The following is an 18,961-nucleotide window of genomic DNA, read 5'->3' as shown; positions in this document are numbered from 1 at the left end:
AAAACAGTTTTAGTTTAGGAGCAGAAACTACTAAACCACTTTGGTAAATAACATCTTTGAAAATTTTCAAATGTTTATAATGTTGATCTATTGATTTTGAAAATATGAGAATATCATCAATGTAAACAATAGAATATTTAGTATAAGGATTAAATATGTCATTCAAAATATGTTGAAATTCTGAAGGGGCATTTTTTAATCCAAATGGCATTACTGTCCATTCATACTGTCCAAAAGGTACACAAAAGGCTGTTTTGTACCTGTCCTCTTCTGCAATTTGTACCTGGTAATATCCAGACTTAAGATCAAATTTAGAAAATATTACAGCAGATTGTAACCTATCTAAAAGATCTTTGATGTTGGGAATTGGATATCTGATCCAGCTCAAAGCAAGATTGAGTGGTCGATAATCAATAACCAATCGAGGAATTCCTCTTTCTTTTTCAGTATTTTTATTGACATAAAAAACTCTGCAACTCCATGAGGAGTGGCTGTCAGTGACAAGCTTCTTTGCCATTAAAGAGCTGATTTCAGTTTTGCATAATTCCAAGTAGTTAGCTTTCATGTGGCTGGGACTAGCTTTAGAAGGAATCATGAGATCGGTAAATCCCTTTTCATAGGGTAAAGAAACAATATGCTTCTTTCTGGCCCAAAAAGCATTAGGAATCTCACTACAGATTTCCTTTAGAAAGTTTTGTCGTATTGACTCAATTTTCTGTTACTCAGTGGGTTGTACCAATCTTTGATTAATTGCTAAGGAGGATACCTCCTTTTACAAATAGTTCAGTTGCTTTTCCTTAAAGATAATGTTATCTTTAAGAGCATTGATATGCTTATTTACTGGTGGGGTCAAAAACTGAAAAGTGATTGATTGACCATGTAAAATAGAGCATATTCCATGAGAATCAATTTTCGCAATTGGCATGATCAAAGCTAAAAAGGGGGTGCCCAAAATAACTTGTTGTGCCATATTCCTGATGAGTAAGAAAGTAGATGGTAAACAAATACCTTCTTTACAAATGAAAACATGATTAAGTTTATACTTAATCTGCATCTTTCCACCACTAGCACTGGTAAGACCTTAAGTGGTTTTCTCAAAATATTGAGTAGGAACCAATCCTTCCTGTATACAGTTCATATCTGCACCACTATCAACTAAGGCAATAGCATTAGTGATGGTGTACTCTTGATTAATTACCAAATTGATAGATATATACCATTTTTGGTAAGTAACTTGATTCAAGAGTTGAAGATAATTCGTGCTTTCGGATTGAGGGACTTCAGTCTGGGATGATGAAGTTTCAGTTACAGATGTTGCTTTTAAAAGAGTAATGTCCAGTTCTATCTTATTTTGGCGAGACTTTAACTGGCGAATTTCTTCTTTTAAAAGATTAATCTCCATTCTGAGATCAGGGAGATTAGTAGGACGAGAGTTTTGTCCTTGGTGTTCTAACCTGCTTAGAACTTCTTTCATGCTGGAATGATTTTCTGCTCTCCGAAAATCTGGATTATCCGTATCCTCATTTGGAGCAGGTTGTGCCAGCGCAGAACCTATTTCAAAAACTTTCATCTTGATTTGAGAATCCTGGATATGATCTATAAGATCCAATAAATATTGTTGAGTCGAGGTTAAAACATTTAAGCTTAACCCATTCATTTCAACAATTGCTTTATAATAATCATCATGAGAGGGATTACAGGAACATCTCGGATTTCCATCTTCTGCTTCAGAGGAATAAGAAGATTGTAACTCCATAACAACATCCCCATAATCAGCTGATGACTCGGATTCAGAAGAACTAGTATTAAGTAACAATTTACTTAATTGAAGTCTTAGTTCATCTTCTATGTGAAGACTACTAAGTTTCTCCTTAGTTCTGCACTTGTTTGCATAGTGGCCTATGCGTCCACATTTGAAACATTTAGCCTCAGCTTTGGGCTTTCCTTTACCCTTTGCTTTAGGAATATATTTCCTTTTAGGCTTAGTATACTGTCGAGAATTATTCTTTTCCTTTGAATAATTCTTTCTTTTGGAATACTTCCTTTTATAAGGCTTTTCAGCCTTATTTCTTTTCCTAAGTTTAGGATAAGATAAGGGAGTCTGGTAGGCAAATTGATCACAAAATTCACCTATTTCCTTTTTACCAGTTAATCTTTGTGCTTTTAACTGGGATTGTAGCTTCAGATCATTACAGAGAGCTAGACCTTCCTGGATTACAATATTAACTAATCCACCATAGGTATAGTTTCTGTTAGGGATATAGATACCATTATTCATATCTCTAAGCTTTTTCCTGATTCTTTCAGCAAAAAAGGTTGGTAAACCATCCACAAATTTTGCTTTCCAATGCTCATGATTTGCATCATTGAGTTGGAGAACCTTTGCCAAGAATACATCTTTATACTACCTAAAATGAGTTAAAGATGGACATCTTAAATTCTGTAGAAGTTCACGACTCCGTTCACTATTAGCTCCTTCTGGACCAACAAAATGTTGGATGATAGTGGTGATGAGGGTGTAAACCGCATCTGGAGCAGGTCCTGGTTGTTGAGTAGCTTCATCTTTAACGATCTTGGTAGCAGAAAAGATTTCAGCTTTCTGAATATTAGTGAGAACATTATCCCACCATCCTTTAAGGATTCCTGTAAAACCAGCAACGACAAATTTAGCAATGGTTGGGTCAGTGTTGTGGTTTAATTTACAGACTTGGCTATACATCAACATTTGATGAATAACCTCGTAAATTGATAATCAGATTTCCCATCGATGTTCCATTCATAAATGGTTTTACCATGAAAAGATTTCTGTGTATGAAAATAATCTTCTTCATACAAGATATCTTGAGGTGTGGGTCTGGGATAATAATATCTACTCGGAGCAGGTGTTGTATTGGAGTGGATATTCTTATCATAGACAATTCTGTTTAACTCAGGCATTTGAGTAAAATCAGTTTGAAACGCCTCAATATGAGGGAACACCTCATAATCAGAACCTATTTCAGATTCATCATGGGATAAAGTCTGAATTTTAAGTCCTTGAATTTTCTGAGTAAGAAGAGTAAGAAATTCTTCATTCTTCTTAGGATGTGTCAGATTGAAGCCTTTAACTTCAATTGCAGGTTTGACTAATGCTTTGGATAAGGAAGCTTATGGAGGAGAAGACTTATCAGTAATGCACTTAGTATTAATTGTATTTAATACCGTGTCTATTCCTGTTTCAATTCTCCCAAGCTGGACCCTATCGTTTGCATACAAACATTAGTATAATTGTTCTGTCTGTAAACATGAGAAATGTCCTTTTTAGTAGCATTACAGGACTGATCAATTATTTTAGGTTGGCTATAAGCCTTGGTTTCCACTTTTGCACCACTGTCAGGGTCAATTTTTTTCAGAATGAGATGTTCAGTGGGAGGATGGACAGAGTGATAAACCTTATCTTCAGATGTAGTCCATGGTTTGAGAAAATAATCCAATATGTTTATATTAACAAGAGAATGATTTGTCATAAAAAACCAAGAAACAAAAGGTATAACCATTTTGCGTTCTTGTAAAAAATCATAAAATTGAGTTTTAAAAAGCTGTAATTGATTTTGATCAAAAGCTTTAAAATACCAATTTCTGAATTCTTTATCTCTATCCTGTTGAAATTCAGTATTAATGGCAATTCTATCTGGGACAAAATCCATTAAAACTAATATTCATGAGGGTCATTTATATCTGTAGGATCATCAAATTGATCCTTGACAAATTTATTTCCGATTCCCATTTCTGATGGAGTTGGGCTGAACTCAATTCCAAATAGGCGACGAGACATACCTGTTGGTGCTTTCTCGTAGACTCCTCTTGGAATTTGATTCTGAGATTGCTGTATTCCTTTCAGCTTGAGGTGATTTGAACCGACTGCTTCAGGGAGATCGTCCTTTCTGTAATCCGACGAGATCGAATGGCGAGAAGGAGGACAAGAAACATGATAAGGAAGATGACTTCCTTTAGATGATGTAGATCTGGGTAGATCTAATGATTTTCTGAAATTCAGAAAACATCACCATCTTGGTCTTGAATAACGCAGTCCAAGCTATGATTAGCAATGGGCTTTGCCGGTACTGCATTAGAAATTGTCCAATGTTCAGGAAATGTTATTTCACTCCAAGGAATCATCCTTTTTGTGGCAACATTTGATGCGAACATATTGGTATCCCATAACGCTGTTACTCCTTTAGAGTCTTTGCGTATGGCATTTGGACACAAAGTATCAAGTACTTTGTAATGGATGCGATAAATAACACTTATCACTTCCGATCCAGGTAAATAATCATACCCATAGGTCTGAACACAAAGACTAACTGCCTCATGGATATTTTTATCTGTTAAAGATAAATTCAGACTAGGATAGACATTAAAATAAACCGGTCCATGGCATAGACTGGTTTCCAATGCACCCATTAAAGAAGGGTGAAATTTCAGACATCTAGCATCCCGAAGGGTTGCTTAGATACAAGCATCCATACCTAACAAGGTCAAATGTTTAAAAGCAATTTGAATTAAACCTATATGGATGTACTTATATTTGTGCAGGTGCCTCTGAAGGTCACGGGAAGATAATAATTTAATTATTGTGTCTTGAGTGCTTAATTGAATGGTCTGTTCCATGGTCTTGACAGCCCATAGATCAGTGACATTAAGCATTCGATTTTGTAAATGCTCTTAGCACTTACTGGAAGGATAGTCCATTTATTCAATTTATTTTGAACATTGGTCCATTCCACTAATTCAGTATTTTTTACCAATTCTCAATCCTGGTTTTCCTGTACTCTTGAAGAGGAGGAAGATGGTTTTAACAAGTCTGTTAAATATTGTTAATGCTTTGAGGTCTGCATAGTATAAATATTATAAAATTATATAATGAATAGTAAGTTACTATTCTGTCGTCATTCTGCTTAAGAGAGATTCTATTACTCGTCTGTCAACGATTTACTGGAAACAATACCCCGTGCAGCAATTTAATGCAAAAAGCGGGCTAAACATTCCAACGCGACTTTTCGACGACCCATAATTGAATCTGGTTTAAACATAAGTTAGACAGAAAATTAGTCTTATTGTTCATTACATAAGTACAATAATAATCATGTTACCAGGACCTAATAAGCATTAACAATAAAAAGTTAAGCCATCATGGCTCTGATACCAAATAGAGATAGAGAGAAAGGATCGATATATAATATAATATAATATACTAAGCAACCCCCAAGTCATAACGCAGTCCAAGGATCGATATAATATACTAAGCAACCCTTCGGGATGCTAGATGTCTGAAATTTCACCCTTCTTTAATGGGTGCATTGGAAACCAGTCTATGCCATGGACCGGTTTATTTTAATGTCTATCCTAGTCTGAATTTATCTTTAACAGATAAAAATATCCATGAGGCAGTTAGTCTTTGTGTTCAGACCTATGGGTATGATTATTTACCTGGATCGGAAGTGATAAGTGTTATTTATCGCATCCATTACAAAGTACTTGATACTTTGTGTCCAAATGCCATACGCAAAGACTCTAAAGGAGTAACAGCGTTATGGGATACCAATATGTTCGCATCAAATGTTGCCACAAAAAGGATGATTCCTTGGAGTGAAATAACATTTCCTGAACATTGGACAATTTCTAATGCAGTACCGGCAAAGCCCATTGCTAATCATAGCTTGGACTGCGTTATTCAAGACCAGGATGGTGATGTTTTTCTGAATTTCAGAAAATCATTAGATCTACCCAGATCTACATCATCTAAAGGAAGTTATCTTCCTTATCATGTTTCTTGTCCTCCTCCTTGCCATTCGATCTCGTCGGATTACAGAAAGGACGATCTCCCTGAAGCAGTCGGTTCAAATCACCTCAAGCTGAAAGGAATACAGCAATCTCAAAATCAAATTCCAAGAGGAGTCTACGAGAAAGCACCAATAGGTATGTCTCGTCGCCAATTTGGAATTGAGTTCAGCCCAACTCCATCAGAAATGGGAATCGGAAATGAATCTGTCAAGGATCAATTTGACGATCCTATAGATATAAATGACCCTCATGAATATTAGTTTTAATGGATTTTGTCCCAGATAGAATTGCCATTAATACTGAGTTTCAACAGGATAGAGATAAAGAATTCAGAAATTGGTATTTTAAAGCTTTTGATCAAAATCAATTACAGCTTTTTAAAACTCAATTTTATGATTTTTTACAAGAACGCAAAATGGTTATACCTTTTGTTTCTTGGTTTTTTATGACAAATCATTCTCTTGTTAACATAAACATATTGGATGATTTTCTCAAACCATGGACTACATCTGAAGATAATGTTTATCACTCTGTCCATCCTCCCACTGAACATCTCATTTTGAAAAAATTTGACCCTGACAGTGGTGCAAAAGTGGAAACCAAGGCTTATAGCCAACCTAAAATAATTGATCAGTCCTGTAATGCTACTAAAAAGGACATTTCTCATGTTTACAGACAGAACAATTATACTAATGTTTGTATGCAAACGATAGGGTCCAGCTTGGGAGAATTGAAACAGGAATAGACACGGTATTAAATACAATTAATACTAAGTGTATTACTGATAAGTCTTCTCCTTCAGAAGCTTCCTTATCCAAAGCATTTGTCAAACCTGCAATTGAAGTTAAAGGCTTCAATCTGACACATCCTAAGAAGAATGAATAATTTCTTACTCTTCTTATTCAGAAAATTCAAGGACTTAAAATTCAGACTTTATCCCATGATGAATCTGAAATAGGTTCTGATTCTGAGGTGTTCCCTCATATTGAGGCTTTTCAAACTGATTTTACTCAAATGCCTGAGTTAAACAGAATTGTCTATGATAAGAATATTCACTCCAATACAGCACCTGCTCCGAGTAGATTGGTGTATTTGTAAAAATAAAAATAAATAAATAAATAAATAGACCCTAAAACCTGTTCAACCAATTCAAAATATTCGGACTGGGTTTTGGACACAACTCATTTTGAGTAGAATTCAACCCAGCCAAACTCAATTCGATTTTGGATTGAGATTGGGTTGGAACTGGACTGAAATAGGCCAGGCGAACTTGCAGCCCAACGATATATTAGTGGCGTATTTTCACTCTAATTCACTTTATTTATTGATAATATAATACACTTCTACCCTCTTGCACTCTTGTTTGCTTTGCCCATTCATTCTCACGGTTAGAGTTTGCAAATGAGACCGTGGCCTATATATAGTTATTATCTTTCTAGACGGACTGCTTGGATGAACCTTTAAGATTTTATTTTATTTTTTTGAATTTTTTTTCCCCTACATATAAACTCTATATAATCACTAGAATATTCTACAATCTATAAAATTCTCACAAGCTTTATAATGTTTTAGAATGTTCCACCACTCCCAACATTTTATAATTTTTTTTACCATTAAAGACTCTAAACCGGACTCTTCTTATGCCATGCGCTCCTTAGTGCTAGCGGGTCCCGTGCAACTTCCATGCAAATTGGCAGTGACATAACATTGTTTTTGTGATATTAAGTTGAATTATACCCTGTGCAAACAATATATTACACACGCAGGCACATGAAAATTTCACCATTGTAAATAATTGAATAGTATGGTACTTTTTACATACTCCATTTTTTATTATTTTTAATTAATTTGTGAATCCAGTATTGACCTGTACTTAGATTTTAATTGTATCATCTACTAATATATATATATATATGACATCACCATCACTTCCAACTAATATGCATAATCAATTCAGTCGTGATTATTTCATATTATATTTTATTTATAATGAACACTGTATCATCACTCCGTAACAAAGATTATTTTGAGTGATTAGTCTGATTGATGAATCTAGATTAAATAGCATAATTCGATGGTACATGATCTTAGATGTTGTTTTGATACACTAGGTTTCAAGGATCTTCTGCCAAAAAACAAAAAAAACAAAAAGTAGAATGAAAATGTTAGAATGAAAATGTTCATCCGTGTCCCATCGCGATGCATGGCAACATTGGCACCTGTTACCACCCCATCACACTCTTCCTCAGCACCAGTTACCATATTAATCTTGTGTGTGTTTACTCTTCTTTTCTTTCTTGATTGAGTCTGCATGTATACATATAAATATATATCTCTATGATTGAATGGTACTTGAATATGATTGATATATATTTTTGGTAATTATCTTTTTTTACTCACTTTGCGTTTATTTTTTTACTCTACCTCAAATTCACAATGGATATGAGATTCTTCATCATTATAAATTTTTATTTGAATCTGGACTCCAACGTCCATATTTGTAAGACCATTCATGCAATATTGATCTATAAGAAAATAATGAGATAAAAGGGTAATTTGGTCTTAAAATTTAAATTTTAGAGTTCCATAAAAATAGTAAAAGATGTATTAATAATAAATTGAGAGATTAATGTTACTTGAACAAATTTTTTTATTGTTCTTTTTTATTAACTAATCAGTTAAGCTTACATATATATATATACACGGTTTGGTTTTTGTTTGTAAAATACACGGTTTGTTTGTTAACGGTAACATAATCTTTTACGTAGAATTCGGGTTGGTCCCATTTATCCCAATTTTGAGTTGAGATTGGGTTAGGATTGGGTGGACCCAATTTGCAACCCTTCAATATATTACTGGCGTAGCTTCCCTCTAGTTGACTTTATTTATTGATAATATCATACACTTTTACCCACTCTTGTTTGCTTTGCCCATTCATTCTCACGGTTAGAGTTTGCAAATGAGACCATGGCCTATATATAGTTATTATCTTTATTATCTTTCTCGATGGACTCCTTGGATAAACGATTAAGATTTTATTTTATTTTTTTGAATTTTTTCCCCTAAATATATACTCTATATAATCCCTAAAATATTCTACAATCTATAAAATTCTCATAAACTTTATAATGTTTTGGAATCTTCAACCGCTCCCTACATTTTATAATTTTTTTACTATTAAAGATTCTAAACCGCACTCTTCTTATGCCATGCACTCCTAGCGTGTTCCGTGCAACTTCCATGCAAATTCACATTGACATAATGTTGTTTTTGTGATATTAAGTTGAACTATATAAGTACATTTATGATATTTTAGATGACACTATATATATATATATACATTTATGATATTTTATGTGTATTCAAAATGAGCATTTAGGATTGCAAAAGCTGCGCATGTGCAAACAATATATTACACACGCAGGCACATGAAAATTACATCATTGTAAATAATTGAATAGTATGTTAGTTTTTACATACTCCATTCTTTATTATTTTTAATTAATTTGTGAATCCAGTATTGACTTGTACTTAGATTTTAGTTGTATTATCTACTAAATATATATATATATATATATATATATATATATATATATATATATATATATATATAACATCACCATCACTTCCAACTAATATGCGATTATTTCATATTATATTTTATTTATAATGAGCACTGTATCATCACTCCGTAACAAAGATTATTTTGAGTGATTAGTCTGATTGATGAATCTAGGTTAAATAGCATAATTCGATGGTACATGATCTTAGATGTTATTTTGATACACTAGGTTTCAAGGATCTTTTGCCAAAAAACAAAAGGTAGAATGAAAAATGGTCATCCGTGTCCCATCGCGATGCATGGCAACATTGGCACCTGTTACCACCCCCATCACACTCTTCCTCAGCACCAGTTACCATATTAATCTTGTGTATGTATTGTGGTTTGTGTCTCACTACCTACACATGTATATACATATGTAAATATCTTAAGGTGTCATGGACATTAATAATAGGCTGTTTACGTAACTAAAGCCAAATCCCTAACTTGGGCCGGCTTGGGTAACCCCAACCCTTTATAAACCTAAATTAGATTGGGCCTAAGCTGAACGTTGTCAACATGACATGGATATAGTTGGCCTGGGCAGACATGTCATGTACTGACCCAAGAGCCCCCATACATTTCGATCGGAATAGAATCAAGAGAAAAAGAAAGAACCCAAATTAATCCCATCATGATCTGAACGTCGCACATACACCCTAGCCCTGTCTTGCATTTCTAATAAGCTACTCCCTCACCCAATCCCAACCCAACCCAACCCAATATCATACGTAGTACCCTTTTGTCTTAGTTTTGGTCGATTGTTTCTGCATAATCTAAGCTGTTATGATCAAAGAGGTACGTGTATAACATGTGTCAAAAAAAGAGACATGCCATCTGACTTCTGTCTTTGGGTAAAGGGCCCGCCATCTAACCTAACAGCACATATCCAATTCAAATGTACTCTTCTATACGGAAAGGAAAGTGATTGTGTAAATGATCGGAATTTTGGAACCTTTTTTTTTTTTTTTTTTTTTTTTTTTTTTTTTTTTTTGAATTTTAAAAGGAAAAAAAGTTTTTGACTTTGATTCTTTAAACAGAGTTTATCTTTATCTTTACTTTTTTTTCCCCTATATATTGAAATTTGAAATTAACTTGTGTGGTTTGGATAGGTTAGTTTGACTGATCCAAAATGTTAACTACATTTAAACTTGATTTAATAGGTGTCATTACACACTGTAATGGGTAATAGATAATAGCTTAGGCTGATAAGTTTGAAACATAGATTTGAGCCTCAAAACACTCCTTTTGTACAATATAAAGTCAAAAGCTTAGCTTGTCTCTCATATTCATCTAGAATTTCAAAGTATTTACCGTGTCTGAAATAATGTCATATGTCACCTAATCTCCAACTTCAGTTCGCCTCATAATATTCAAACCCACGTGCATGTGTATCTCTATAAATAAAAGCTAGTTCTTGTTAATATTCATTAATACACATCAAACACAAATACTACCACAACAATGAAGACAACAATGCTATTGCTTTCTTTCCTTCTTTTTGCTCTCTCAACAAATCCATTGCTTGCTGCTGCACAAGACGCCGTGCTTGACAGCTCCGGTGAGCGGGTCCAGACAGGCGTCGACTATTACGTGTTGCCGGCTGTCAGTGGCAGTGGAGGTGGACTCACCCTAGGCCCCAATAGGAATGGCAGCAACTGCCCACTTGATGTTGTCCAAGAACAAAGCTACGGAAGCAATGGTCTCCCTTTGACATTTACATCGGTGAACCCGAATGAGGAGGTGGTTAATCTGATAACTGATCAGAACATCAAGTTCTCAGCTGCCACAACCTGTGTCCAATCAACCGTGTGGAAGCTCGCTGATTTTGATGAGTCCGTGAGACGAAGTTTCGTGACAACCGGGGGTGTTGAAGGAAACCCGGGTCGTGAAACATTGAGCAACTGGTTCAGGATTGAGAAGTATGATGATGACTACAAGCTTGTGTTTTGTCCAGGGGTGTGTGGTGTCGATGATTTTTGCAGTGTTCTTTGCGGAGACATTGGCATTTTTGTTGACAATGGAATAAGACGCTTGGCTTTGAGTGAACAACCACTCAAAGTGGTGTTTAAGAGGGCCTAAACCTTGTCTGCTCAAAACAGTTGTTACTGCTAAAATAAAGCTATATCTTTGTATTTAAACTATGTAATAAGTAACATTTAATATTTTTACACCCAATGTAACGTATATTATTGTATTTGAATTTGTAATGTTAATAAAGCAGTATTTAGATTTTATTTATTTTCTTTCTTTTGGAAGATCCATAATGCTACTATATTGAGTTTGGTTTTGATTTCTTAGCGATTCTCTCTCTTTTTTTTTTTTTCTTTTTTTTTTTTTCAAAATTGTTGACAACCACAAAATTCTTCAACAAGTTGTCAGACAAAATAAATTCTAAGTTATACAGCAAGTAATTACTTAAGCAGCTTTCATCTTCCATATACAATTTAACAAAAAAATTTTTGGAAGTTAATGAAGTAAATGTATAGACAAAAGAATTTACATACGAGGCATTGGTTAATGAACACAAAATCCAGAGAAAAATACAAACCCAATGGGGCTATATATATATACAGCTATATATACAACTATTATTAAAAAAAAACTCGGTTCATCAACCGTTGCTTGATCGGGCTAATCACTTATTAAGCTCTCATCTGTATCCAACTATCATCATCTATCTAGACTTGGAATGAATTTGCAAGGCAGTCAGTCATTTGGGACAGATTGTGAAGCCCTAGAGTCACTCACAGGGTTGTCCTAGCACAATAGGATTTGTCTAGTTTTAATTCAATTCATGAGAGCTCGATTGAAGCTTTGCCCTAATGGAGAAGATTCTCCGTTGAAGATCCTTAAATATAACATCTCATTTAGAAAATATTTAACTATTAAAAAAGAAAAAGAAAAAGGTGAGTATTGCACTTATTATTGTTTTAAATAATCAACTTAGTTTGATGAGTTGTAATACAGTTATATCATTAAAAATGGTAATATTATCGTAACATTATTATCCACTCGCATGACAAACCAACAAGAAAAAAAAAAAAGCAGTCAGATTTATCATTTTACTAATGAAAGTATTCACGGTTCAACATTGGCACCCACCACCAAAGGGTCTTTGGCTCAATGGTATGACCTGGAAGAGAGGAGGGGTTCGAACCTCGGCGTGAGCAAAAAAGTGTGTGTTTGTGTTTGCTTTACCATCAAAAAAAAAAAACATTGGCACCCACCTGTTACCAGCCCCATCGTGCTCTTCCTCAGCACTATCAAATATAGGTACACAAATACTCACACACAGAGACTAAATTGATTTGGATCATCTTCAACCTGATATCTCTCCTGAACTCCGCAAATTTCATGTAGTTTAATTTTAGACATGTCATTATTTGGTCAAAGTTTATAATTAGTAATTACAAATTCAATTGTAACACAATTTTTAATGTAGACTTTGACTAAATAATGACGTGGTGAAATATGAAGCACTGATTGAAGTATACAAAGTTCAGAAGAAACATTTATAAATATATTAATAAATCTTTAAGTGGAAGGTGACAGTGGATGGGAACATAATGACCAATTTTTTTTTTTTTTTTTTTTTTCTCCTCGCAGAATGACGATGTTAGGTAGGAAAAAGATACTGGGTGAGTCGGCACTTGACATATATATATATTTTTTCAAGTTAAATGAGATGCAAGTTGGGTGCTTATGTAATTTTTTTTTTTTTTTTTTTTTTCATGGTATATGTTGGCATGTTGCTTATCTAAAATTTATTAATGAAATTATGTTAAAAAAATATGAAACATTTTTTTGATTTGTGCGTGTCATTTTTGCGAACGTCCCCAAAGGAATTTTTTTATAATTTTTTTTTAAAGGGTTGCAACATAAGTACTATTATCGCCCAAGCATACTTAATTGCAATTCTGATAGGATCTAGTGCATATTACATTGAATTTGGAGGAATCCGCATATTACATTGTTGATATGCACGTCGACCAATCAAAATATATTATTCAATCAAATTGGTTCCACTCAAACATAAAATAAAAAAAAATAACAAATATTAGGCTGTTGATCACCAAACTAAAGCCAAACCCATAACTTGGCCGGCTTGGCTTTACCCAACATGACTTGGATATAGTTGGGCTTAGCCTGAGATGACAAGCATCTCACCCAATCCCAACATAGTATCACGTATATGTTATTATTTCTGTTTCATATTAATAATTTATTATTTTATTTTTAAATATTTCAAATTAATTCTCCACTCTGAAAAGTCAAAGCAAATAAATTTTATCGTTAAATCATTATCTTTTATATTTTTTAAAAATTTTAAATTTGGTAACTATACATATCTAAACTACAAAGGACAAGTTGATAATTTTAAAAGAAAATAATGCATTAATTGCTTGTTCCTTTAAAAACTCTAATTTATAAACACAGACATTTAATATAGGATGGAGGAAATATAATTATGACATTTTTTTGCCAAAAAAATATATATATATATATTATTATGACGTATGTATCCGTTTATGTTCTGGTTTAGTTTTGCTTGATCGCATGCATGGCTTATCCATGAATCTGACCTGATCCAAAGGCTATGAATAACATATGTGAACAATATACGCTCCAATGCGTAAAGGGCACGTCATCTGAACTTATTGTTTAATTCAAATGTACTCTCCAATGCGTAAGGGGAAGATATAGTAGAAATGATGAGAGTTTTTAACTTTGCTAGCTTTTTTGGGCAAATATGTTTTTTTGACTTTTATTCTGCATCACAAGGTTTACTTTATCTATATCTTCACAAAAAATTTCCCCAAACCCTGTGAAATTAAAGGCATGCTTCAGACACTAAACATAGCATGTCCTAACTTATCGGGTTTGGATAGGCTAATTTTAGTTTAAGCTGATCCAAAAGATATGAAGGTTAACCACATTAATTTAAACTGTTCCATTACACATTGTAATGACAAAAAAGTCGGGCTGAAGAAGTTTGGGACATAGATTTGAGTAGCAAAGCACTCTTTCTCTACAAAATTTAGTCAAAAACTTAGATCGGTCTTTCATATTCATGTTGAGTCTCAAAAAAATAAATAAATAAATAAATAAATAAATAAATAAATAAATAATTGTCAAATGATAAGGCTATCACCACCTTCCTTATGCCAACACGTCGGTTAGGCCAGACATGTACTATTCTTGACATGGTTATCCGATTCCAAGCCTATTCAGAATGGTACTCTGCCAAACAGTGTGAACCCTATGATTTAGGGCAGTCACCCCAACGTCATTTAGCTTCATAAGTTCATACTATTCAAAACCACGTGTGAATGTGTATCTCTATAAATACAAGCTAACGTTCAACATTCATGCATACAAAATTACAAATCAAACACAAACACTTATTGCAACAATCATGAAGACAACAATGTTATTGCTTTCTTTCCTTCTTTTTGCTTTCTCAACAAATCCATTGCTTGCTGCTGCACAAGAGGCCGTGCTTGACAGCTCCGGTGAGCCGCTCCAGACAGGCGTCGACTATTACGTATTGCCGGCTGTCAGTGGCAGCGGAGGTGGACTCACCCTAGGCCCCAATAGGAATGGCAGCAACTGCCCACTTGATGTTGTCCAAGAACAAAACAACGATAGCAATGGTCTCCCTTTGACATTTACTTCGGTGAACCCGAATGAGAAGGTGGTTAACCTCATAACTGATCAGAACATCAAGTTCTCAGCTGGCACAATCTGTGTCCAATCAACCGTGTGGCAGCTCGCTTCTGACGAGTCGGTAGGACGATCTTTCGTGTCAACCGGTGGTGTTGAAGGAAACCCGGGTCGTGCAACATTGAGCAACTGGTTCAGGATTGAGAAGTATGATGAAGACTACAAGCTTGTCTTTTGTCCTTCTGTGTGCGGTGTCAACGAGGGTTGCAGAGTTCTTTGTGGTGACCTTGGCATTTTTGTTGACAATGGAACAAGACGTTTGGCTGTGAACGAACAACCCCTCAAAGTGATCTTTAAGAAGGCCTAAACACTTTCTGCTCATAACAGTTACTTTTAATTATTAAAACAGAGATATATCTTTGTATTATAACTATGTATTAAGAAAGCTTGTGCTTTCAGATTATATTTATTGCAATAAAGTCAGTAATATTTAATATTCTTATAACTTATACCATTGTATTTGCATTTACAGTGTTAATGAAGCCGTATCAAGATTTATTTATTTTCTTTCTTTTGGTAAACCTTTCTTTACTACTCCGTAGTATATTAAAATTAACTAGGTTTGGTTCATGGTTCCTTTCTTGGAATTTTTTTTTTATATATAAAAAAATTTAATAAATTTTCAACTAAATATTATACAAAACAAATTTAAGTTATACTTCAAGTAATTTTACATTTTTCATATACAAATGTAACGATTTCGAGAAAATTATTATTTTTAGTTGAATGGGTAAGCTTGTATAAATAAAAGAAAAATATATAAATACAACAAAGGTTACCAGGACTATTACAAGATAGGCATGGACCATTAGTTTTTTACACCTGCAACCCTAGATCAATTTATTTTTTTCATAATATAATACACTTATCACTCACTAAGCTCTTCTTAACCATATCCATTAATTCTCATGGATAGAGGTTGCAAATGGGATCTCAGCAATTTATAGACATCTCTTCTTTAAAAGATACTGTATCCACCTAATATATCTACAACTTTATATAGTAACATTCTACACTTTCAGAACATTCTTGGTCTAATGTATAAATTCTTACAAACTTTCTAATGTTATTGAATCCTTCACCACTCTCTAGCACTCCACAATTCTTTACACAAATGCATGTTAATGACTATAGAACCAAACTCTCATATGTCATGCAGATTCCTCTTCAATACTGGCGTGTTTTTTTTTATTTTTATTTTTATTTTTTGGAAGTTAAACTTCAATATATAAGTGGAGAAAGTACACAGGCCCAGAATGAATGTTAGCCAAAAGTTAACAAATAGACCCAACATAGCAGAGGCCCAAAAAGACCAAACAAGGGCCCAAAAACCCAACAAAACATTGAAACAATGACGGTAAGCATGGAGCTCTCTGCCTCCAACTTCATTGTCATCGTGCTGTATGGTTAGGTGGTTCGGGTGGAGGACGAAAAATCGCCTCAGGCAAATCCCATTTAGCAGCAGTTCTTCGAGCATCCTTTATGTCAGAGATTTTTGTTGTGAGAAGCTTAGTTCTTACAGAGTCCAATGTGATTTTTGCCTATACGGTGCACGTAAAAAAAAAAAAAAATGATTAATAGATAAAGTGTAAAATATTTTGTTGTTTTTCTCATACAGATTCGCCAATTAGTGACTTTGCCTACTTTTTCCAATGAACAAAATCCAACCAAAAAGATAAATGGTTCCATCACAAAATAAATAAAAAAATTAAAAATTAAAAACAAAAAACTATAATCATAAAATGAAACTCAAGAAGTATATTTCTATTAAAAGTATAATCGATATTCTTGAAACATACTCCTATTAAAGAATTATTCTCTGATCTCTTAATTTCGTTACTTTAAATTTTGTTTCTCAAAACACTTCAATAAAAAAATAAAGAAAAAATAAAATCAAATTATCACTTTTCTGTATTTAAATACAATGATTATGGGAGTAAGAATCATCTCTTCTGGGAATAAAAAACTAAAATACTCCATAAACTGGAAATGGGGTTGTAATGTTGAAAATTACAAAAAGAGCTCATCAATTTCAACTTTAATGAAACATGTCAAGCACCTGACTCACACATGCTAAGATTATGACATGCCCGGCCACCCTTTATGTTCTGCTTTGTCTTAGTTTTGTTTGTTGGCATGCATGGTTTGTCCAATTATCCATGAATCAGATCTGTTCAAAAATTTTAACGAATAATATATGGGTCAAAAATAGTGGCAGCTATCTGAACATTTTTATTTTTATTTTTTTTTGGTAAAGGTGACGCCGGCGGCCATCTGACCTTATTCTTCAATATGTTAGCAGTTCATGTTCAATTCATGTGTACCCTTCCATGCGTAAATTAAGGGAAGTGATTGTGGAAGAGATGAGAGCTTTTGACTTTGCTTTTTCTTGGGTAAGTAAGTTTGACTTTTATTCTAAAATACAAGGTTTACTTTACCATTTATTCTTTTCTAGATATAAAGGTTAACTATACTCCAAATTAATGTTTTTGTATTTTATCCCTTCATGTCATAAATTCTCAAAAAAATGCATCGGGTTGGGCTGACGCGCATTCTGAAGATGGACAAATTGTTCTTGATATGAGTATCCAATTCCAAGCCCTATCCAGTATCCAGAATGGGTCTTTGTCAAACGGTGTCAACCATTTGGTTTAGGGCTGCCCACATCTCCAACATCATTAGCCTCGTTCAATTCAAACCCGCGTGCATGTGTAGCTCTATAAATACAAGCTCTCGTTAAAACATTCATGCATACAAATCGAACACAAATATTTATACTAGCTAGCTACAGTCATGAAGACAACAATGTTATTGCTTTCTTTCCTTCTTTTTGCTTTCTCTACAAATCCATTGGTTGGTGCTGCACAAGACGCGGTGCTTGACAGCTCAGGTGAGAAGCTACAGACAGGCGTCAACTATTACATATTGCCGGCCGTCAGTGGCAGCGGAGGTGGACTCACCCTAGGCCGCAATAGTAATGGCAGTAACTGCCCACTTGATGTTGTCCAAGAACAATGCAACGGTAGCAATGGTCTCCCTTTGATGTTCTCGTCGGTGAACCCGAATGAGGGCGTAATTCGTCTGCTAACTGATCAAAACGTCAAGTTCTCAGCTGCAACAACCTGTGTCCAATCAACCGTGTGGAAGCTCGCTCCTTCTGATGTGTTGGAGGGACGATTCGTGACAACCGGCGAACCGGCGGTGTTGAAGGAAACCCGGGTCGTGCAACATTGAGCAACTGGTTCAGGATTGAGAAATATGATGATGACTACAGGATGATGTTTTGTCCACATGTTTGTGGTGTCAATGAAGGTTGCAAAGTTCTTTGTGGAGACCTTGGCATTTTTGTTGACAATGATGGAACAAGACGTTTGGCTTTGAGCGAACAACCACTCAAAGTGGTTTTTAACAAGGCCTAAACCTTTTATGCTCATAACATGCAGTTGCTGCTGCTCAAACAAATATATTTCTTTGTATTATAACTAGGAGAATAAAGGCAGTAATGAATCACGATAGTAATGTTTAATATTCTTACAGGCAATGAAACTTATATCATTGTATTTGGATTTTATAATGTCAATGAAGCAATATTAATTGAATCTTATGTATTTTTATTTCTTTTTGGAAAATCCAAAAAAAAAATATAAATTACTACTATATTAAAATAAATAGGTTTGGTTCATGTTGGTTCGATTTCTTAAGAGATTTTTTCTTTCTAAATTTTAATTGTTGAAAACCACAAAATTCTTCAACAAAATGTCATCTAAAGCAAATTCTATGTTATACTTCGTGTAATAGCAATGCAACACC

General features: G+C 34.2%; 2 protein-coding genes and 1 pseudogene across 2 annotated transcripts; all 3 read left to right on the top strand.

The window, feature by feature from the left end:
* The first annotated feature begins 10,862 nt into the window (after window positions 1-10,862).
* Window positions 10,863-11,665, top strand: LOC132285460 (kunitz trypsin inhibitor 5-like). Its single transcript, XM_059787657.1, has one exon. It carries the CDS (start codon window positions 10,889-10,891, stop codon window positions 11,504-11,506), a length of 618 nt encoding a protein of 205 aa, XP_059643640.1. The 5' UTR covers window positions 10,863-10,888; the 3' UTR covers window positions 11,507-11,665.
* A 3,141-nt stretch (window positions 11,666-14,806) lies between these two features.
* Window positions 14,807-15,600, top strand: LOC132285451 (kunitz trypsin inhibitor 5-like). Its single transcript, XM_059787649.1, has one exon. It carries the CDS (start codon window positions 14,844-14,846, stop codon window positions 15,456-15,458), a length of 615 nt encoding a protein of 204 aa, XP_059643632.1. The 5' UTR covers window positions 14,807-14,843; the 3' UTR covers window positions 15,459-15,600.
* A 2,308-nt stretch (window positions 15,601-17,908) lies between these two features.
* Window positions 17,909-18,753, top strand: LOC132285445 (miraculin-like; annotated as a pseudogene).
* Window positions 18,754-18,961: the final 208 nt, after the last annotated feature.

The sequence above is a fragment of the Cornus florida genome, unplaced genomic scaffold (assembly GCF_030987335.1).
Source record: "Cornus florida cultivar Cherokee Brave unplaced genomic scaffold, ASM3098733v1 CherokeeBrave_3.0.0_Hap2_Chr02, whole genome shotgun sequence".
In the NCBI taxonomy this organism is placed as follows: Eukaryota; Viridiplantae; Streptophyta; class Magnoliopsida; order Cornales; family Cornaceae; genus Cornus; species Cornus florida.
The sequence above is the reverse complement of the archived record's forward strand: the minus strand, read 5'-3'. Positions and strand labels throughout refer to the sequence as shown.